Source organism: Lontra canadensis, unplaced genomic scaffold (genome assembly GCF_010015895.1).
Source record: "Lontra canadensis isolate GAN:19392208 unplaced genomic scaffold, GSC_riverotter_1.0 scaffold4, whole genome shotgun sequence".
Taxonomy (NCBI): Eukaryota; Metazoa; Chordata; class Mammalia; order Carnivora; family Mustelidae; genus Lontra; species Lontra canadensis.
In genome coordinates this window covers 35,616,991-35,640,530 of record NW_022630998.1, presented here as the reverse complement: position 1 = coordinate 35,640,530, position 23,540 = coordinate 35,616,991, and the positions used below count along the sequence as shown (strand labels likewise).

At 45.4% G+C, this 23,540-nt stretch overlaps 1 protein-coding gene across 1 annotated transcript; it reads left to right on the top strand.

Annotated features, from left to right (window-relative positions):
- The first annotated feature begins 12,092 nt into the window (after positions 1–12,092).
- On the top strand, positions 12,093–22,771 carry F2RL1 (F2R like trypsin receptor 1). Its single transcript, XM_032848106.1, has 2 exons — positions 12,093–12,219; positions 21,345–22,771. Exons 1-2 carry the CDS (start codon positions 12,138–12,140, stop codon positions 22,454–22,456), a joined length of 1,194 nt encoding a protein of 397 aa, XP_032703997.1. The 5' UTR covers positions 12,093–12,137; the 3' UTR covers positions 22,457–22,771.
- The last annotated feature ends 769 nt before the right edge of the window (positions 22,772–23,540 follow it).

Sequence of the window (23,540 nt, the reverse complement as noted above, 5' to 3'; positions counted from 1 at the left end):
AAATCAAAATAAATAATTCAACATGTCACACATTCCTATTACAATGTTTTTTTTTTTTCTTTATAAAATCTCTATGCTTTCTATATTGGATCGATCACTGAGGTAGCTGAGAACTTGGGGAGTTTTGTAACTAGAAGGGACTTTTTATGTAGCCGGGATAGAAAGAAACTCAGCGCCTTGTGGAGTCTGGTACGCAAGATAGGTCTGGATCCAGGAAACCCGGCTGCTCACAGAGCCCTCACGCTCCCCGCCCCCACGGCCAGCTGGCTAGCTTTTGTGCAGCTGTAAAGGCTCAGCAGGCATTCTGTGCACTCTTCCTTCAAATGCTAATGAAAGCTCACAAATGGTAAATAGCAGGGTCGAACTAGTTTCTGCAGCCTGCCGGAGCAGCTGGGAATCATTGCCCCAAGCTCCCTCCCGGGATTTCCCAGACCCTCCCACCTCCCGATTTCCCGGGCTGTGTTGCAGTTGCCGAGAGCCGACCGCCGCCAGAACCTTTGTATCAGGCCTGCCTGGCCCCGGTTATCTTTCGCATCAAATCCGAAAGCCCTAAGCCCCTTGCTCTCCTTGCCAGTCTTTCCCAGGCCTTTGTCATTCTCTACAATTTCACTGGGGATTCCGGGCAAACCACAGCTTCCTACCGTCCTCCACCAAGTACAAAGCACCTTTGAGGAGGGCCCCCGAGGCGAGGCCTTCTAGTCCTTTGAATATAACATTCTTATAAGGTAGGTAGTATTGTCCCCATTTTGTAGATGAGGGACAGAGTCAGTCCCCTGGTGAACAAGTGATAGCGCCAAGATTTAACCCAGGCCTGTTGGGCTTTCTGGCCAAGACTCTCTCTCCTTACTATGTAACTCTTTAACAGCAGGAGCCATTTCTTTCTTTTTTTTTTTTTTTTTAAATTTAATTTAATTTAATTTGAGGCAGGAGGAGGGAGCACAAGCAGGGGCAGGAGGGGTGGAGCAGACTCCCTGCTGAGCAGGAAGCCCCATGCAGACCGTATCCCAGGATCCTGAGATCAGGACCCCAGCCAAAGGCGTACGCCTAACTGACTGAGCCACCTTGGCACCCTTCTTTTTTTGGTTTAGATTTTTTTTTTTAAGATTTTATTTATTTATTTGACAGACAGATCACAAGTAGGCAGAGAGAGAGGAAGGGAAGCAGGCTCCCTGCTGAGCAGAGAGCCCAATGCGGGGCTCGATCCCAGGACCCCGGGATCACGACCTGAGCCGAACGAAGGCAGAGGCCCTAACCCACCACTGAGCCACCCAGGCGCCCTTGGTTTAGATTTTAAAGTCATCACTACACCCAACATGGGGCCGAATTTACAAACCCAAGATCAATAGTGGCCTGCGGTCAGGTGCTCCTAAAGGCAAGAGACACTTGGGATTCAAGGGGTGCTAAGGCAGTTGGGTCCGGATGAGAACAGGGTCCATGGAGGTCTCTTAGAGACAGAGTTACCTGAGAGAGACCTCAAATCGCCCTGAGGGCTACAGCTTCTTACCCCAGCCCCATCCTCCCAAGTCTTGGGTGGGACCTGGTCCCTGACACCAAGGGTAGATAGCTTTCAGGCCCCAGGGATGGGAGCACACACAGGTCATCCGTTCCTCCTTTAATGCCCTCGACTGCTTTGCAAACGTATCCGTTTCAGGCTGGCAGAATGATTTCCTGAAGCTGTGAGATCCTGGGTGGTTGGGAAGTGTCTCTGAGTGCTCTCTCTCTCTCTCACCCCAAGAGTCGAGCAGATCTCCAGGATGTTGGTCTAATCCTGCCGGGCTGCAGAGGGAAGACTTGTAGTTGACTAGGGATTATGGGATCATTTGTCCGAAAATGGTACAATATGTTTAAGATCAGCAATAATAGGATCATTCACTGTGGTCAGTGACAGCAGGAATTACAGTCCCATGCATATATATAGTGTTTTCGTGGTTTCCAAGGGACTCTTAGGCACATTTTCTTCTTTCCTTGTCACCGGTCAACCTGTGGTATGCACAGCTTGAAGCGTCTGGATCACCTGAGCCTCAGGTCTCACTATTGGCTGACTGTCCAGTAGCTAATCAGCCCTATGGACTATGAGGCCGGCACCCTACTCCAGCCATGTAGCTGCCATCCAAAAGCAGCTCTGCTCAGAAAGCTCTCCATACTACTACCCATGCAGACATTTACTGATTGTGTGCTTAGGTCATGCTCTAGAAGCCACAACTCCCCATCTCCTAGGTTCTTCTCACCTCCATAAAAAATCCTTTTCCCTACTCTGTGTCATGAGGATGTGAATGGTAATGGTAAGGCAGAATGATCAAATTAGTAAAGATTTTTAAAAGCGGTAATCTTCTAGGGCCCCTGGCTGGTTTAGTCCTTAGAGCATGTGACTCTTGATCTCGAGGTCAGGAGTTTGAGACCCACATTGGTGGAAAACTCAAAAAACAAACAGTGCTATCTAATGCTGGTGAAGATGGGCAACTCATACACGGTTGATGGGACTATAAATTAGTGCTTTGTTTCTGAAGGGCAATTTGATAATAATCATTAAGAGCTTCTAAAATAAACAGTCTTTGATGTCATATCCACTCATCCCTAAAAACATTTTTTTTCCTGAAGAAATAGTCTGAGACTATGGAAGGAGATGCATTTATTAGGATATGTTTATCTGTATGTATGTGGTTTTCTTTTTTAAAAATATTTATTTATTTGTCAGAGAGAAAGAGAGTGCCCCAGCGGGGGTGTGGAGCTGCAGGGAGAAGGAGAAGCAGGCTCCCCACTGAGCAAGGGTCCCTGTGCGGGGGGGCTCCATCCCAGGACTGTGGGATCATGACCTGACCCCAAGGCAGCCGCTTAACTGACTGAGCCCCCCCAGGCGTCCTTATCTCTGTGTTATCTAAAACATAACAAACACCTGAAAGAATCTGGCTGTTAAGCAGGTCAAATAAATTAAGATCTACAAGAAGATGACATATTCTGCAGTGATTTTAAATGGTGCTGTGGAAGAATAACAATTTTAGGAAACGTTCACTGTTGAGTGAGGAAAACTAACAAAACAGTTATGATAATGTCAGTCTGATTTTTAAGCTTTGCCCAGTGGCAGCATTGTAGCCAATGAGGTTTATCAATCATTTTTTAAAAAGATAGCTTGGAGTAGAAAGCTATCAAACTGTTCAGAGTAGTTATCTGAATCCTTCCTCTCTCTCCTCCCTCTTTTTTTTTTTTTTTTTTTTGTATTTTCCAGTCTTTTCTCAATAAACTTTTTTTTTTTTTTTAAGATTTTATTTATTCATTTGACAGACAGATCACAAGTAGGCAGAGAGGCAGGCAGAGAGAGAAGGGGAAGCAGGCTCCCTGCAGAGCAGAGAGCCCGATGCGGGGCTCCATATCAGGACTCCGGGATCATGACCTGAGCTGAAGGCAGAGGCCTTAACCCACTGAGCCACCCAGGTGCCCCTCAATAAACTTTAAAAAAAAAAAGATTGTATTTATTCGAGATAGAGTGAGAGGCATAGAGAGTGCACGAGGAGGGGGCAGTGGCAGAAGGAGAGGGAGAAGCCGACTCCCTGCTGAGCAGGGAGCCCCAGTGTGAGGCTCAATTCCAGGACTCTGGGATTGTGACCTGAGCCGAAGGCAGACACGTAACTGACTGAGTCCCTTCAATGAACTTAGTAACTATGTGTTGCATTTGTGATCAGAAAAAAACTTTTCTTTTAAGATGAGACTGTAGGAATGAGCTGCTCAGGAACCACCTAAAGAGGTGGGTGGAGCTTGCAGTCAAAACTGGAAGGGGAGAAGGGGAACTAGTCTATGAGCAACTAAATTGGAAAATAACTATATTCTGGGATTGAGAGGTTTTTGTTTTTGTTTTTGTTTTTGTTTGCCACTTATCTAAAGAGGATGTTGGGGGATGATGCCTGGGTGGCTCAGTCGGTTGAGTGTCTGGCTGTTGATTTTGGCTCAGGTCATGATCTCAGGGTCCTAGGATCTGCCCGAATCTGGCTCAGTGGGGAGCCTGCTTCTCCCTCTTCCTCTGCAGCTCCCCCTGCTTGCGCTGCTGCTGCTCTCTCTCTCTCTCTCACATCAATCAATCAATCAATCTTAAAAAATACATACATAAAGACGATGTTGGGACTGATATTACAAGAAAAGTCAGCAATTAGGCTTTTTTGAAATTGGGCAGCTGGTTTTCAAGTCTGGTCTCAGACCAGGTAAGCTGATTCCCTTCTGCCACTGAGAGCCTCTGGAAAGGAGCAGGGTGGCAAAGTCTGCCTTTGGCACAGCCCTCCTATCCCACAGCAATCCAGGCCCCTTCTGCCCTGCCCTGGCCTCTGTCCCAGAAGGCCTTGCACCTCATGGTTTTAACTCATCTGTCTGAGGTGTTTACTTTGACTTATAAATTAGAGGTGGAGGGGTCCTTAGAAGCCTCCTGGTATGAGAAAGAGGACACTGAGGGATGGCTCACTGCCCCCCCCCACACACAACTGGGCCCCCGTCAGCAGTGGAACAGAAGGGTCTGGATGGTAGCCAAAGATTAGAACGGTAATGGAGGCCGTTCAGCTACCCAAAGTTGTTCTGGACCCAAAGAAAAATTATAAATAATAACTTTCAGGCATTGTGACCAACAGGCTTATGATCCTTGTGAGTGTATGTATGTGTGTTTTAACTTTTTAGATTGTTTGTTTGTTTCTGCCATTGAAACAGCTGGGGGGATTTTTTAAGGACAGCAGTTATAAAGAGTGTCAGAGTGGACTGGGACTGGAAGTGTGCTTGAAAGATGCATCACAGGGGCGCCTGGGTGGCTCAGTGGGTTAAGCCTCTGCTTTCGGCTCAGATCATGATATCATGGTCCTAGGATGGAGCCCCGCATCAGGCTCTCTGCTCACCAGGGAGCCTGCTTCCCCCTCTCTCACTGCCTGCCTCTCTACTTGTGATCTCTCTCTCTCTCATTCTGTCAAATAAATAAAATAAAATAAAATAAAAAAGAAAGACGCATCACTGAGAGTAGTGTGATATTATGGGAAATACAGTCAGCGTCTCACTGTTCTGAAAAGATAATGCTGTGGGGAGCAGAACTCGCACCACATACCTCATAAAGAGTCAGGTGATGGCATCTGCCCCTATGATTACTTAATGAAATAAGCATGGCATGGGGGTGATGGGGGCGAGGAATGGAGAACGGTCATTATGCCACATGGTAATTAAAAAGATGGGAACGGTTGATTGAAAGGGCTGAGCTCTTGTGGTAGGAGATAATACCTCTTCTCTTCCCTTTTCCTCTCCCTATTTCTTCCATCTACAGCTCCTACCGGATTTATTCTTTTCTTTTGGTTCCAGAAAGCCATCTTACCAATCTCAGTGCTATGAAGATAGGATTGAGAATAGTTAGTTCAGTCTTCAGTGGCCCCAGGATTTAAGCCCAGTGTCTTTTTCACGGGAAGCCTTTCATAGGTGAGTCCTGGCTACCTTTCTAGCTTTATCACTAGCCACTTCCTTCATATCCACTGGTTTCCCACGGAAGTGTTCCCCAGACCCCCTACATTTTTATCATACCTGGAATAACAGATAGTTGGCTGTCCACTAAGCTCCTTTTCTCCTCCTTCTGGGGCACATAGACCTCTCTCGCAGTGGGTTGTGGCCGTGTGACTGAGTTCTGGTCAGCGGAATATAGAAATGACTGTGTGCCACTTTCAGAGGGCTGTGGAAACCTTGCACAAACGACCCTTCAGATTTCCTTCTGCAGTGACCTTGGAAGCCTTCAACTGGAGAAGGCTGAGTCCCAAGATGGGAGAAGCCCCGCTCATTTATCCCCACTTGGAAGAAAGATTCCCACCAAACTTAGCCTGGGATTTGGCACTAAGCAAGTAAGAAATAAACATCTATTGCAGTGGATCACTAAGACTTAGAGATCCGTGTATTAGAGCAGCGAGCCTTATCTTAAAACAACCTAACCCGTGAACTGTTCAAGCTTCAAGGCCCTCTTCACGTGCCCTCTCCTTTAGAAAGCCTTTTCTGATTCCCCCAGGCAAGAGTCCTTCTGTGTGTATCCACAGTCCTTTAAAGACGCACCACTTAGCACTACTCACACCCCCCAACACTTATCTATGCATCTCTCTTCACATTGGATCATCAGCTCAGTGGAAGCAAAGATACTGATGTTCGCAGTTCTAGATTTTAGCAGAATGACCGTAGGTGTGCAGTATATAAAAATTCTAGATTTTAGCAGAGTGAAAGATAGTAGGTGTGCAGTATATGAAAACTGACTCCTTCCCAGATATGTGTTGTGTTCCTTCTATGTGGGAGACACTACTCTAGCCCTGGGAATACAGCAGTGGGTAAAACAGATAAAAACCCTGGTCCTCTACATTTTAAAGCCTGATATTTGCAGAGTTTTAGACGTTGGCCTCCTTGTATTTTAAGGAGTGGTTTAAACTGGAACTTAAATACTAATTGGACATCATAGAGATGAGTGTGTAGGAGACCGCTGCCACCTTCAGATGGTGTTATTTCCTCAATCTTTTAAACAATTCTGCAAGCTAAAATGTAAAAAAAAAAAAAAAAAAAAAAATCTCTGTAGTCCCAGAACTTGCATCACATTGCAGTGGAGTAACTAGGATTGTTAAGTAAATACATGTAGAGTAGCAATACTGGGGACATGTGTGCCAGAGAAGAAAACAAACCAGGGAGGGAGGATGGCAAGAAGAGGGTGGGAGGGTAATTTCATTTATTTCTATTTTATTTTATTTTATTTTATATTTTATTATTCTTTTATCTATTTTATTTTTTTTTAATTTTTATTTTATTTTAAAAGATTTTACGTATTTATTTGACAGAGAGAGACACAGCGAGAGAGGGAACACAGCAGGAGGAGTGGGAGAGGGAGAATCAGGCTCCCTGCATCCTGAGATGCAGGACTCAATCCCAGGACCCTGGGATCATGACCTGAGCCGAAGGCAGACGTTTAAGGACTGAGCCATGCTGGTGCCCCTGAAATAAGTAGTTCTTAGAAGGCCCCGCTGAGAAAATAGTGTTGTAACAAATACCTGAAAGAAGTGAAGACCGAAGCTATGCAGGTGTTTGAGGGAAAAATATTCTGGGCATGGATTGAGTGAGGGGAAGAAAAGAGATGAAGTAAAAGGGACTGTGTGTGTGTGTGTGTATGTGTCTGTGTGTGTGTGTGTATGGGGGAGGAAGGCAGGACGTGTATACTTTTGACAGACTTTGGTTTGTACTCAGAGGGAAGTGGGGAACTACTTCAGTATTTGAAATAAGGAAGTGATCTGATCTGATACACATTTTAATAGGTTCACTCTGACAGCTATATTGGGAGGAGACTGTGAGAGGGTCAGAGGGAAGGAAACAAGTCACAAGGCTATTGCAAGAATCCAAGTAAGAAACAATGGTAACTCGTGCTCACTTCAGCAGCACATATACTAAAAAAAAAAAAAGAAAAGAAAAAGAAAAAGAAACAATGGTAACTCAAACCAGCATGCTATTTTGGGTATTTTTTCAAGGTATGATTTGTTGACAGATCAGATGTGGAATATGGGAAAGAAGTCAAGGATGACTCCAACGATTTTAAGCTGAACACCTGGAAGGACCGAGGTGCAGTTTAAGGAGATGAGAAAACTCTAACAGGTGCGGAGTAGATCTGGAATTGAGATTTGGATTTTTGCCTGGTACGCCTATAGACAGGTGCAAGTGGAGATGTTGAGCTGGAGGTGTGTGTTACGTGCCTGGAATGGAGAAATCTGGGCTAGAATTGCACATTTGGGAGTTGTCTGCGTATAGATGGTATTTAAAACCGCAGGACTGGATTAGATGACCAAAGGAAATGAGTGTATACTGAAAAGAAAACAAGTCCAAGGACAAAATCAGAGGCACTCCAGAGTGTAGAATTCAGGAAGGTGAGTGAGGCTCTGCTGAAAAGAACCAACTCCATATGAGTTGCCAGGAGTAGGAAGAGAATGAAGACAAGAGTGGTCCTGGATGCCAAGTGTATATAGCATTCAAGCAGAAAGAACTCAGTCGTGTCAAATTTCACAGTTAGATTAAGGAACTTGAAGTCAGCATTGAGCAAAGGATTTACCAAATGAACGTCACTGCTAACCTTGTTTGGAGTTTGCTCAATGCATGAGTGAATGGATGTAACTTTTTCCACCATTTATTATCTGGCCAGGAACCAGGTGCAAAGACTAGATCTTTTTTCTCCAGCAAGAGTTTGATGAGTTTGATAAGTGGTTGTAAAATGGATTGAATGAAATGGCTTCTCCCTCAGTGTCTGGCCTATCCCATTTCCTACTTTATTTTCCTTAGAACAGTAGAGGGTGGGAAACTGCACAAATTTCCCAAACCCTGGAAGCCAGGCTATCTGGATTGGCCGTGCTTACTTCTCTGTCCAATTCCACAGCACCACATAGTACCCTAAACCCTTCAGGGCAAAAAAGTCATCAACATCCAAAAAGAAATCACTGGAAAACATGCGGCTGCAGATTTAAGTAATACAGTTCATTTAGTTAGGCGGTTGGGAGAAAACACACTCATGAGATAACTCATCAGTGCTCAATAAAATATTTTCTTTGAAATAGTGATGATTCAAGGCATACTTACATAAAATACCAGTGAAAATTTAAGTCAGAACAGCTGGAGTTTTATGCATTGTTCTCTGCAAAGAGGAAGACTCTCTCCCTAGCCTAGTCTTCTATAGTAATCTCTTTTGAGTATTTATTCTGCACCAGGAACTGTGCTAAGAAGCATTTATGGGCATTTAGCAAATAAATCTTCACAACCATCCTACAAGAAAGGTACTAAGGGGGTGCCTGGGTGGTTCAGTGGGTTAAAGCCTCTGCCTTGGGCTCAGGTCATGATCCCAGGGTCCTGTGATCAAGCCCTACATCGGGCTCTCTGCTCAGCAGGGACCCTGCTCCCCCCCTCCCCCCCTGCCTCCCTCTCTGCCTGCCTCTCTGCCTACTTGTGATCTCTGTCAATCAAATAAATAAATAAAATATTAAAAAAGAAAGGTACTATGGACATCCCCAGATTATAGACAGCAAAATGGAGCCTGGGAAAAGACTGAAGGAACATTATATGGATTGAGTATCTTCCCTAGTGAGATACTCTTAGGAGAGGACTGATCTTCATGAGACGTGTCCCCTGGACAGGATGAGAAAGACCCCTACACTACTTCTAGAAGGCAACTTTTCCTGGGAGGGCATGAGGGAATAGGCTGAGGCAAGTGGCCTTGGAAGGCAGCCTCCTGAGAGATAGGCTGGGGATTGAGGGTGTAAAGGAGACTGCAGAGAGAAAAGAAGGAAACAAATAGCCTATCTGTTGAGCTTTCACCAGGCATCAAACATGATCACTATTTTATCCTCAGTCACCTTTAAACTAAAAAGATATTGACTCCATTTTATAGGTAAAGAACCTAAAGCTTAGAGAGGGTAAGTAATTTCTCTAAGGTCACATAAATGTTAGCAAGGGGAGAAAGCAGAATTTCCCCACAGTTATATGATCTCAGTGCTAAGCTCTTACCACATTCCCCAGAAAACTGGAGGTAGAACAAATGAGAGGTTCTTAGAGATGCATTACTGAAAGGCAGCCAGTGAAAAGAATTCTGGGGTCGCCTGGGTGGCTCAGACAGTTGAGTCTGACTCCTGGTTTCGGTACAGGTCATGATCTCAGCGTCCTGAGATCGAGTCCTGTGTGGAGTTCTTTGCTCAGCAAGTCGCTGGCTTGTCCTCCCTCTGCTCCTACCCACCCCTGCTCTGTCTCTTCTGTCTCCCTCACAAAAAGGACCTTAAAAAGGAAGGAAGGAAGGAAATAAGGAAGGAAGGTGAAAGAAGAAAGAAAGAGAAAGAAAGCAAGAATGAATGAATGAATTCTGTACAGTCTTCCCTGGCCATTCTTGGCTGTATGTGTATTGAGAGGCAGTCCATTTCTGTTATTCAGGGAGCAATTATTCCATTCTAATGGCAGGTTCAAGGCCATTTGCTCCTCTTGGTTTTCAACCATTTATTTCCCTACTCTTGCAAGTTCCTCTGTGAGGACCAGGGGAAAAGCAGAATGCTAACCATCCATGTAGGTAACTTGAGAAATGTCTTATTAGGGATATGGTTGGAACAAACGACTAACATGATATTTTATACAATTTTGTCTGCCTGAATTATATGGAGCCCACATTAGTTCTCATTGGGATCAGTAAGAAGTCACAGAGGGTCCTTACAGGTCTGTGGCCATTTGGTTTATGGTTGTTCAAAAATTTACGATAGTCACCAGCAACTAACTGATTGACCAAACTTTAGTCCTCTAAGCAGAATGGTGGCTCAAGCCTCTCAAGAGGCTGTCTAGACTCATCCAGCCCGGGCCCCTCACCCTGGGAGGGAGCTCCCATCTCCAACGTGCCACACGGACGCCCTGGTCCTTTGCTGCAAGTCCTGCCGTGATGTGGCCCTCTGTCTCAGCAGGCAGCTCTCAGGACTGTGACCAGGGGGACTTGCTAGAAATCTCTTTGGGCCACCTGGGTGGCTCAGTTGTTAAGTGTCTGCCTTCAGTTTGAGTCATGATCCTAGGGTTCTGGGATCAAGCCCCACAACGGGCTCTCTGCTCAGCGGGGAGCCTGCTTCTCCCTCTCCCACTGCTTGTGTTCTCGCTTTCACTGTCTCTGTCAATAAATAAATACAATCTTAAAAAAAAAAAAAGAAAGAAATCTTTCTGTACTGAGGCACAATCAGTCTCCCACTGTGGCTACCGTATATTTCCGCTCTCAGAAAAACTCAAAACCTGTCTAATCCTCTTCTATGACCTAATTCTTCAAACATCTGAAGACAATACTGTTTCTGTTTTCTGCTCCTCCATCACCCAGTAGTTTATTGGGGAACTTTAAAGTTTATTATTTATTTACTTTATCCTTTCAAAGCAAGTAAAAAGTACTACTTTTTTATTACATTATGATGCTGGCCCTTGTGCACCCATCCCCAAACTCTTGCTCCTTTTCTCCCCACCCCCTTTACCTTCTTACATATTTCTTTGGGCTACCAGATCCCACTGCGGGGGAGACCCTGGTCGAAGCATTTAGAGTGCAGTGATTAATAGAAAATGGCAGTCATAGATTAGAGATTAACTGTGGTGTGTGTTTACAAACTGTGCCTATAAACTGTGTAACTGTGGGTAATTTATCCAACCTGTCTGAACTCCACTTCCTCATCTATAAATTGGGAATAATAAGCATACTTAATGCGCGGCTTGCGGTCGGTATTAAACTAGTGTTCCAAATCATTAGCTCTTGGCATTTCAGGTAGCTGTCCCAACTATCACCCCGCCCGCTTCACCTCACCGGGCGTGAACATGGGCCTAGAAGGGAGGTGAAGAGGTTTGTTAGAGGTCACAGCTAGTTAACAGCTGAGCGGAAACATAATTTCTGATCCTTAACCCCTGGCCGGTACTCCTTCCTGCTCCCCACTGCTTTTGCTGGTGTCCGCAGCCATCCACCATGTCTTTGCAGATTAAAAAGTCACCCCTACAAAACAAAATAAAGCATACAAAAAAAAAAAAAAATCCAACAAACTCACCCCTTATCCCCCCATTGCTCGCTACACTGGGAAGCCTCTACCAATTAACCAATGACGAAGTCCGTGAGTTGGGGCCTTGACTTTTTCCCATTTAACAAAGGGGAAGGAAAGACACGGAAGACCCTCGTTCGACAAGAGTAATTAAAGGGTAATGGTAGTTCTGGGCGGGGCCGGGTCTGTGAGAACTCGCGGTCCCAGCGCTTCTGTCATTTGCATTCCAATACAGCTACTTCACCCGCCCAGCCCCGCCCGCCGGCGGCTCCCGCACCCTCTGGCCCGCGGCCTGAGCACCTGCAGCGCGTAGGTGGAGGCTCGCAAGCCGGGCCAGACAGCCGGGAGCCGGACTCCCGCGCGGGGCGTTCGAGAGGCGGGGCAGAGCCGTGCGTCCCGGCCCGGGGGCGTGGCCTCGCGCAGGTGCGCCGAGCGGCTCGGGTTTCACTGAAACTTACCCGGCTCCCGGGAGGCGCCAGGAGAGACTTGGATTGGTGCAGGTGAGACCGCGGCTCCCTCGCGGAGCGGCGAGTGGGACTCCGAGTTTCGAATCACTGCCGGCTAGTGCCCTGTCCGCCCGACGTCGGGTCTGCAGGAAGGATGCGAGGCATGAGCGCGGCGTGGCTGCTGGGGGGCGCCATCCTGCTGGCGGCCTCCGTCTCCTGCAGTCACCCCATCCAAGGTGAGAAATTGGTCAGGGAGGGCTCCTGTAGTTAAGGAGCAGGGGTCCAAGGCACACTGGCAGGTGGTGGAAGCGGGCAGGTGCGCGAAGGGTGTCCTGCTGCCGCTGCCACCACTTTCCGCATCCACCTCTAGGTGACTTCGATGGGGATCCCTGCGCCGGGCGGGCTTACTGGCTAGGACATCCTGGAGAGGCAGCGGCCCGCGGAGGGAGAAGGAGGGAATGGGCTCAGCCTCCCTGCCCCCTGGTTGGCTTCTTTGTAAACTAAGATTTCCGCCACTACTGCGGGGCTGGCCCCTCAGGACCCTTTGGAGTTAGTTGGCTCGGAGCGGTGTGGAATGGGTGAGAGCCCGAGGCCTGAGAAACGTCTGTGTCGCGTGTTTTTTTTTTTTTTTTTGAAGATTTTATTTATTTATTTGACAATGAGAGAGATCACAAGTAGGCAAAGAGGCAGGCAGAGAGAGGGGAAGCAGGCTCCACGCAGAGCAGAGAGCCCCATGCGGGCCTCGATCCTAAGACCCTGGGATCATGACCTGAGCCGAAGGCAGAGGTTTAATCCACCGAGCCACCCAGGCGCCCTGTGTCGCTTTTTGCGACCCCCCTTGGGCTTTTGGAACCGCGTCTTCGGGGTGGGCTCACGTAGTTCCAAACTTTCCGGGGGGTGGGGCGCAGAGCTCCTCCGGCACTGTGGATGCCCCAGGTCTGGAAGGGCTGGACCCCGTTGGTCTTGGGCTCAATGAGCGCTCAGCCTCGAGTTTTAGACAAGTTGCGCGTCGCGCGGATTTTACAAATGGGACTTCCTGGGCTGTGCCTTCTATTCGGCTAGGTGATCTTACGGCCCCGGCTTTCGGGCCTTTGTGTGCCACATGTAGCATACTTTGGCTGGCACTCAGGTGTTTACGGACGAGGATGCCAGCTCCGGGAGTGGAACACGGAGCGGCACGGGAGCGGCCGGGCGGTGCTGACTTGTGCAGGGGCTGCTGGCTTCCCCAGTTGTGCTGCGCGGGGTGTGCTCCAGCCTGTCCTCCCGGCTGAGCAGGCCTCTGCGGGCCTGGGGGTTCCTCGGCAGGAATCACGCTACTGCGTTGCTAACGGCTGGCTGGCTGTTTGGAGCTGCCAGAGTAGCCTTAAAAGGGAGGTTTTCATTTCCCAGCGAAATTTGCAGACCTGCTGTAAAAGGCGGGTCACTTTTTATCTTCTTCGTAAAAACATTGTAAAAGAGCAAATCACTGTCGGTTTGAATTATGAATTAGACCGAAGAATGTGACCCTTCTTTCTCTGGAGTTATAGAAAAGGATGTTATATATACTTGAAAACTGCACCACTGTATACATTTTATTGGTCAGCGTTAGAGTGAAGGCATTCGTTTATTACCAGGAACATTGAAACTGTGGTGAACACTTTGCGATTTGCCTCTGTCTTTTAAAGTTGGACCCTTAGGGGCGCCTGGGTGGCTCAGTGGGTTAAAGCCTCTGCCTTCGCCTCAGGTCATGATCCCAGGGTCTTAGGATCGAGGCCCGCATGGGGCTCTCCGCTTAGCGGGGAGCCTGCTTCTCCCTCTCTCTGCCTGCCTCTCTGCCTATTTGTGATCTTTGTCAAAAAAAAAAAAAAAAAAAAAAATCTTAAAAAAAAATTCTTTGGCTTTAAAGTTGGACCCTTAAAATTCCGGGGCAAAACTAAGGATGTGAAAACATTAAAAAAAAAATATGTAGGTGTAGATGACTGAATGCTTTTCTGATTCAGACAGTTCATAGAGGAAGAGAGCCCTGAATATTTGACTTACTGTTTACAAATTGGGAGGACTGAGTTGTGGGGTGTGCACTGGTTCCTGGAGAATATAGTGAACTTGTTTAACAACAGCAACAACAAAACCAAGTTACTTGTTAACCAGAACTATTTAATATTGCTCCTTGAGGGTTGTTTTTGTTTTTGTTTTTCCCTCCACAAACTTTTGTTCCTTTTGCATAGTAACTTTCCTAAAGGGTTGGTAAAGTGACAGACATTAAGGTAGGTGGAGCTTTTCTCAATGGAGTATGATTGAGAAATAGAGCATCCCAAGGTTTTTCTGCCCTTAGTATACTTCTTTGCTCAACCCTTCATAGTTTGACCGCTATGCATGCTCCTCAGTTTCCTACAGGGCAGATACTAGGTTAGATTTTCTTCTCAGTTTTCTTTTTTGTGGACTGACTCCGGGAGGGCAACTCCACCAAAGATACACCCTTCTCATTTTACAGACGGGGGCCACGAAATTGGGGTGGAGGTAGGGAAGACACTCCATTTGCATTCTTGTCCCAACAGTAATTGACAGTTGTTTGTGTAAATACATTTAATTTGTCTCCACATTGGATAATAAACTCTGGGAGGCCAGGGACCCTAGTGTCATCATTACTACCATAGTCCAGCACAGTCTCATATCTAAAGGAGCTCAGTAAATACCAAAAGAGGAATGGAGTGAGTGGGTTTGCCCAGAGTGGCTGCGTAGGGTGGTAGCGGTTGGGGATTTACATCAGGTTGTTTTAGGCATTTACTGTTTTTTTTTTTTTTTTTTAAGATTGTATTTATTTATTTGACGGAGAGAGATAGCAGAGAGGGAACACAAGCAGGGGGAGTGCAAGAAGGAGAAGCAGTCTTCCCATCAAGCAGAGAGCCTGATGCAGGGCTCTGATCCCAGGACTCTGGGATCATGACCTGAGCCGAAGGGGGACGCCTAATGACTGAGACACCCAGGCGCCCCTAGGTGCTTATTTCTTTCTGCCATGTCACAAGCCTGGGAATTCCCCTGTGATGCATTTGTTTTTCTTTTGGAGCCTGAAAGTTCTGTTCTCTTTGTAACTGATTATGAATTACACAAGTAGTATGTGATCTAGACACGTTCTGCAGAGCAATAATGAGCATAGTTGTGTGGAGGGGTAGAGAGGGAGGGAGAGAGAATCCTAAGAAGGCTCCACCCCAGGCATGCCACAAAAAAAATGTTTTGAAAAAGAAAAGTTTAATTAAATCATATTCAGTACTCAGGGGCACCTGGGTGGCTCATTTCGTTAAGTGCCTGACTCGCAATCTCAGCTCAGGTCTTGATCTCAGGGTACTGAGTTCAAGCCCTGCTTTGGGCTTCATGCTTGGTGTGGAGCCTACTTTAAAAAAAAAAAAAAATCATTTTCAGAGCCCTGGGTGGCTCAGTTGCTTAAGGGTCTGATTTTGGCTCAGGTCATGATCTCAGGGTCCTGGGATCAAACCCTGAATCGGGCTCCCTGTGCTCTCTCTCTCAAATAAATAAATAAAAATCTTTTAAAAAAAAATCATTTTCAGGGCGCCAGGATGGCTCAGGCGTTAATCTTCTGCCTTTGGCTCAGGTCATGATCCAGGGTCCTGGGATCAAGTCCCATGTTAGGCTCCCCGCTCAGCGGGAAGCTGGCTTCTCCCTCTCCTACTCCCTGTTTGTGTTCCCTCTCTCACTGTCTTCCTCTCTGTCAAATAAATAAACAAAATATTTAAAAAAAAATCATTTTCAGTACCCAAAGTAAACCACTGCTGACATCATACATCCATGCATAAAATACGTACTTACCCGAAAATCTTTTTGTGGGGCACCTGGGTGGGCTCAGTCTGTTAGGCTGTGGACTCTTGGTGTTGGCTCAGGTTGTGATCTCATGGATCATGGGATCAAGCCCCAAGACTTGGTCCTGTCCCTCCCCCTACTCGTGGAGCCCTCTCCCCAATAAATAAATATTTATCTTTTTAAAAATATTCTATTTATTTATTTTATTGAGTGAGAGCACGAGTAGGGTAGGGGCAGAAGGAAAAGCAGATTCCCAGCTGAGCTGAGCAGGGAGCCCAGCGTGGGGCTTGATCTCGGGATGGCGCAGTCATGACCCCAGCTGAAGGCAACTGCTTAACTGATTGAGCGACCCAGGTGCCCCTAAATAAAAAAAAAAAAAAAAAAAAAAAACAGCAAAACATTTTAAAATTCTATAGTATGTTCTAGGAGGATTTACAATAATTTTTAAATTAGTCTTCTGTTAATAGATGCATTGGGTATTTCTGGTGTTTTGTAGTAAGAGAGAAATATTATAATAAATGTGAAGATGGGACTCTAAATTTGTGTTTGGTTTCTTGCTTGCCTTGTGCATAGTTACTAATTAACCTGGATAGATGATGTTTTGGTCAAGTCTGCGTTTGACTTTCTTACGGTTTTATTAGCTAGGCAAGTGTTGAGACGAAAACAGCTCATCCCGAAAGAACAAATGAAAATTTATTAATGTGTACTTGGGGTGGTTGGGGGGGCAGGATCCGCTGGTATTTGAAGCTTTTCGTTTTCAGCCTATGTTCCCAGAGGTTGAAAGCAAATAGATTTGGGGTGAGGGAAAAGGATACAAGGGGAGAGAGAGTTAACACAAATAAAATACTTGCTCAGTACTTGTGGTTTGGTGGGAGGGGAGGGCCACAGAAGAATGCTTCAAATAGCAAAGAGAAAGTAGTAGTTTCAAGATTTATATATGTATTTAAGAGAATGGGGGCAGCGCAGCGGGAGAGAGAATCTTAAGCAATGAGTGCAGAGCGGGATCTCACAAGCTTGAGATCATGACCTCTGCTGAAGCCTAGTCAGATGTTCAACTGACTGAGCCACCCAGGCGCCCCACAGGTAGTAGTTTCAAAGTTAAAAGTTTTTCATACATTTTTCTTGAAAGTAAACCAGAATTGTTTTAAAAAGGTGAAAAATCCCCCATTCTCTCTCCTCTCCAGTTTCAGCCGACTTCTATGGACAAATAATATAAATTTTGTAACAGTAGAAGGATTTTATTGTATATACCCTGCAACAGTTATTTTTCTAAACTTACCTGCTCATGGTCACTGTAGGGAAATCTGTCCATACTTTTATAGGGGAGAATATTATTCATTTTATAAATGTCATAAGTTACTGAACTAATCTCCTTTTAATTTTTTTAATTTAATTTTTAATTAATTTATAATTTATTTTAAGTAATCTTTGTGATTATTGTGGGGCTCACACTCATGACTTAGAGATCAGGAGTTGCATGCCTTACCGACTGAGCCAGCCAGGCACCCCAAACTGGTCTTCTTTTTAATGGTTGTTGAGACTAACATTTTTGTTTTGTTAGGATAAACAATAGTGCAGTAAATATTCTTGTACGTTCAGTATTTCTGTGCACGTTAGCTAGTATATGTGCAGGGCAAATTTCTATAACTAAGTTGATAGGTCCTGGGGCAAGTACACTTTAAATTTTCCTGTTTTGCCACGTTGACCTCCAAAAAGATTGTACCAGTTTACATTCCTTTGACAAAGAAATTCAAACAATGTAGAGGCATGTGAAGAAAAAAAGGAAAGTTCTCCCTTCCCCACCCACTTTACTCCACAGAGATGGCTTTTTATACTTTGGTGGATATCCCTCTAGATTTCAGATGTTGCATATAAATGTATATTTTGTTACACAGATGGGAGCATATTGTTCTGTCAGTTGCTTTTTTCTGTCGACAGTAAAGTGCAGTTATTTTTGCATTTCAAAGATAGGTAGAGCACCTACTATTAATGTTAGGGACCATCTGGGGATTTGGTAAATTAGGAATAGAGGCTGATGAACATTGTTTATTTCCTGTTGCAGTGGGGGTGGGGAATGCTGCCTTGAGTATTGGCAGGTAGGTATTCTTGCATACTTGGGCAAATGCTATTGATTACAGCCCATAAATGGAGATGCTTTTATACCCAGTCCTTCATATGTGTTCAGAATTCATATGTGCATTTAATTTTTTCCCCACTATGAAATAGAAATGATTTTACCAAGGGGTGGGGGGGTGCTCCTGGGTGGCTCAGTCTGTTGAGCATCTGACCCTTGGTTTTGGCTCAGGTCATGATTTGAGGGTCGTGGGATTGAGACCCCCATCGCATAGTGCATAGTCTGTTCAGGATTCTCTCCCTTTCCATCTCCCTCCCCCTGTTCACTCATGCATGGGTTCCCTCTATCTCAAATAAATAATATCTAAAAAAAAATGATTTTACCCTGTTTACAGGTGGGAGGTTATGGGTAGGTAGGTAGGTAGATAGATAATTGGGAGCTGGGATAGTATCAGTTCTAGACAAGTTCTGTGAGTCTCGGTGACTGGTACAGAGCATTGCATGGGGTAAACATCTGTGCACTATGCTGAAAGGCCTCTAAGGATCTTTGAGTAGCATCTTGATGTTCACTAGTGTTAAACAGCATGCTATTTTTGTGCTCTGTGACCAGTACAGTACATACAGTTAACAAGAATGCTGTTTTTGATTGAGACAATTCAAGGACATATTTTAGAATATTCTCAGGAAATTGCTCTCAATCCCTCCTTCCTTTTCTTTTTTTTTAAAGCATTTTTTGGCTTTCCCCCCCCCCCTTTATTTTAGTATTCTTACTTAAAACAAAATTTGATCTCTTTACATCAAGCTCCTGACCTTATGTGCTTGATACTATGGAGAGTTTTAAACATCTGAAAGTAGATTATAGTGAATCCAGGCACTCCACACTCGGGTTGTAGCATGTATCATTACTTCTTTTATTGACAACTAATATTCCATTATATGCATATACCACGTTTTGTTTATCCATTCATCCATTGATGAACTTTTGGGTTGTTTCCCCCTTTTCTAAATTTTTAATTATTTTTTTAATTTTTAAAGATTTGTTTATTTGACAGAGACAGAGAGAGAACACAAGCAGGGGCAGAGGGAGGGGGTAAGCAGGCTCCCTGCCAAGCAGTGAGCCTGATGTGGGGCTCAATCCCAGGAACCCAGGACCATGACCCGAGCCGAAGGCAGCCGCTTAACCGACTGAGCCACCCACGTGTCCCTGGGTGTTTTTTTTACTGTGGGTTTTAATCAAGTATCTGAGGAATACTGTAATGTGTAGCAATATTTTATTTTATTTATTTATGTTTATTTTTTAAAGATACTATTTATTTATTTGACAGAGAGAGACTCAGCAAGAGAGGGAGCACAAGCAGGGGGAGAGGGAGAGGGAGAAGCAGGCTTCCCGCTGAGCAGGGAGCCCAACATGGGGTTCGATCCCGGGATCCTGGGATCATAACCTGATCTGAAGGCAGATGCTTAACAACTGAGTCACCCAGGCACCCCAATATTTTGTTATTTTTAATTTAAAAATAATTAATATTCTTCTTAAAGCATTGTGAGAGACATTCGATAGAACGAGAATTGGGCATATCCTAAGTGCTTCGTTTCCTGTGGCTGCTGTAACAGTAGCAACTAGCTGGTGGCTTTCAGCAATAGAAATTTATTCACTCACAGTTCTGGGGGGCAGAGGTCTGAATTCAAGGCATTGGCACGTCTGAAGACTCGGGGAGAATCTGTTCCGTTTTTTCCAGCATCTCATGGTTGGTTTTGCTTGGCATTCCTTGGCTTGTTCCTCAGCATTGTTCCAGCCTCTGCCTCCATTTTCATAAGGTTTTCTCCTTTTGGTCTTGTCTTCTGTTTTTCTCAAGTCTCCCCCTGCCTTTCTCTTATAAAGACACTTGTCATTAGATTCGGGACCCACCTAGATAATCCAGAATGGTGTTCTTGTCTCAAGATCCTTAATTATGTCTATGAATATCCTTTTGTTTTTTTTAAGAGAAGAATTTTATTTATTTATTTATTTATTTATTTATTTATTTATTTGCGAGAGAGCACACAGGAGTACACAAGCAGGAGGGGAGAGGTGGAGGGAGAGGGAAAGAGAATCTCAGGCAGACTCCCCACTGAGCACAAAGCCTGATGTGGGACTGACCTCAGGACCCTATGATCCTGACCTGAGCAGAAATCAGGAGTTAGATGCTCAGCTGACTGAGCCACCAGTTGCCCCCCAAAGATCCTTTTTTCCCCTCCCTCTCTTCCTTCCTTCCAGTCCTCTTTATTAGAGAGAGAGAGGAGAGACAGCACAAGGAGGGGGAAAGGGAAAGGGAGAAGCAGACTCCTCTCTGAGCAGGGAGCCCAATGTGGGGCTTGGTTCCAGGACCCTTGGGTCATGACCTGAACCAAAGGCAGACACTTAACTGACTGAGCCACCCATGCGCCCTCCCTCCATGAACACTTGGTTAGGCAGGATGTAGGCTGGGTATGCCATTTGTGTGTGGTTTCTAAAGTTTAATGCAGATACGGAGATGACAGCATAAATTGTGGGTACTTGCTTGAAAGTCGGAGATTTGACTGAATATAAATAGTGCACTGACATGTTCAGTGACCCTGAGGTCAGAAGACTTGCCTGCCAGCTGGCCTCCATAGGAAGGTTTCCAGGAGGCCCACACAGAAGCAGGGGAATCCCTGCCCATGGCTTGCACTGTCCTTGTGGGTAGAGAGGGAATGTCCCTTGTGCTCCTGGAAATCTCCCTGTGTCAGACTTTGGGAGAGGGAATGACTGGCCAGGCTGAATCCTGTCTCATAGCCGGAGAGAGATGGCCATTGTAACAACAGTTAGGAGCTAGTAACTGTGGATAGTTTATAAAAAAATAAATTGAAATACTCAGCTTCTTTTGAGTCCTGGAAATCAATGTTCTATTTCACATGTATCCTACAACCTTCCAATAAAAAAAAAAAAAATTGTAAAAACAAAGAAACAAAACCCAATAATCCCATCACCTGAAGAAAGCACTTGTAAGCCTTTTGTATACTCTTGTCTTTGTCTAAAGTACTTTTTTTTTTTTTTTTTTTTTAACAGAGAGGCAGGCAGAGAGAGAGAGGAAAGCAGGCTCCCTGCTGAGCAGAGAGCCTGATATGGGGCTCGATCCCAGTGGGATCATGACCTGAGCCAAAGGCAGCGGCTTAACCCACTGAGCCACCCAGGCGCCCCTAAAGTACTTTTATTTAAAGATTTTATTTACTTACTTGAGAGAGGGAGAGCACATGCAAGTGGTTGAGGGTGAGAAGAGGAGGAGAGGGAGGAGAATCTCCAGCAGACTCCACACTGAGCATAGAGCAAGGCAGGGCTCAGTCTCAACGACCCTGAGATCATGACCTCAGTGGAAACCGAGAGGCAGACACCTAACCAACTGAGCCACTCAGGAGCCCCTGAAGTACTTTTATTTAAACCATTACTGCTGAAAGAGTAATCCCTGTAATGACCCTTGTCTGCCTTGCCTTTTTTGTATAGGAACCAATAGAACCTCCAAAGGAAGAAGTCTCATTGGTAAGATTGAGAGCTCCTCTCAGATCACTGGGAAAGGAGTTACCGTGGAACCAGGCTTTTCTGTGGATGAGTTTGCTGCCTCCGTCCTCACTGGAAAACTGACCACCGTCTTTCTTCCAGTTGTCTACACAATTGTATTTGCGATTGGTTTGCCAAGTAATGGCATGGCTCTGTGGGTCTTTCTTTTCCGAACGAGGAAGAAGCACCCTGCTGTGGTTTACATGGCCAATCTAGCCTTGGCAGACCTCCTCTCTGTGATCTGGTTCCCTTTGAAGATTGCATATCACATACATGGCAACAACTGGATTTACGGGGAAGCTCTTTGCAAAGTACTCATTGGCTTTTTCTATGGCAACATGTACTGTTCCATTCTCTTCATGACCTGCCTCAGTGTGCAGAGGTATTGGGTCATTGTGAATCCCTTGGTGCACCCCAGGAAGAAGGCAAACATTGCCTTTGGGCTCTCGCTGGGAATATGGCTTCTGATTCTGCTGGTCACCATCCCCTTGTATGTCGTAAGGCAGACTGTGTACATTCCAGCCCTTAACATCACAACCTGCCATGATGTGTTGCCTGAGGAGGTGTTGGTAGGGGACATGTTCAATTATTTCCTCTCTCTGGCCATCGGAGTCTTTCTGTTCCCAGCCTTCCTCACAGCCTCTGCCTATGTGCTGATGATCCGAACACTCCGGTCTTCTGAGATGGATGAAAACTCGGAAAAGAAGAGGCAGAGAGCCATCAAACTCATTGTCACCGTCCTGGCTACCTACCTGATCTGCTTCACTCCTAGTAACCTTCTGCTTGTGGCCCATTATTTCCTGATTAAAACCAGGAGCCAGAGCCACGTCTATGCCGTGTACATTTTAGCCCTCTGTCTTTCCACGCTCAACAGCTGCATTGACCCCTTCGTCTATTACTTTGTTTCCCAAGACTTCAGGGATCATGTGAAGAACGCGCTCCTCTGTCGAAGTGTCCGTACTGTGCGGCAGATGCAGATATCCCTCACGTCACAGAAGTTCTCCAGGAAGTCCAGCTCTTACTCTTCGAGTTCAACCAGTGTTAAGACCTCTTACTGAGTTATTCAGCGTCTCTGTAAAACCACGGGGGGGTTGGAGCCTGCTTAATGTACCGGTGTGTTTCTGTTGTTCTCTGACCCAGTGGATCTCACCACATACCATGTATATGGAGCACCTCTGAGGATGGCTAGAAGCTTCCCTGTTAGCATGAGGGAAGTCTCCCAAATCAACCAAGATGGCAGTTTCAGAATTCCTCTCCTCAGGTGCTTCCGGAAATGGAACTAACAGAAGCAGACTTCTCAGAAGGCAGTGAGAAAACAGCTCAGGGCCACTAGTTCTTACTAGTGCTGACGTGAAGGCACAGTTCGTAGGAGAACGTTAAAGCCATGTGGGAGCTTCCGTGTCCTCTGAGATGAGCAGATCAAGGGACTGACTGTACAGATGAGGAAAGTGAGGAGGTGAAGAAGCTACGCGAGTCAGGGTCGCTTCCATTCCAACCAGGGGCAGCGGTTAGGATTGGACTGTAGACTTAGTGCATTCACTGGGGTTCTTCTACACCTCCTGTGGATCTTGTTTAAAAATGAGGTTCATCAGACTCAGGAATGAGAGGGCTCAGGGTCTGAGGTAACTGCATTTTAACAGGGTTCTGCCACGCACACTCGGGCTCACCCAGGTTTGAGAACTGCAGGTCTGGGTCCCAAGGGAGAAGCAAACTGCTGTGTGTCTCTTCTGTGAGAATACATTGGAGATTTTAAATGTGGAAACACAAAGTTCGTGTAACTTTATATCGACTCAATCTTCAGGTGTTCTGAGATATAGATGGTTTCAGAGTAAGAGGGGATTTTACCACTTAGTGTTTTCTAGAATTATAGTTGAATTATTTATTGTCAGTTTTTTTTTTCACTTGCTACAAATACGAAATTATAATGCCTTCACTATATTTGAGCCACATCTGTTTGGAAAAGAATGCGAAAGAGATGTGATTTGTAATATATTTAGGGGCTACGGATTCCAAACTGAATTTATATAACTTGTATTTGTGAATTTTTGGAAATAATCTCATTGTAATGATTGATTTATACATAACACATGACCCTTCCTTTTTTACAACTTATTTTTGAGTTGTGTGTTTTGTGGGTTTTTT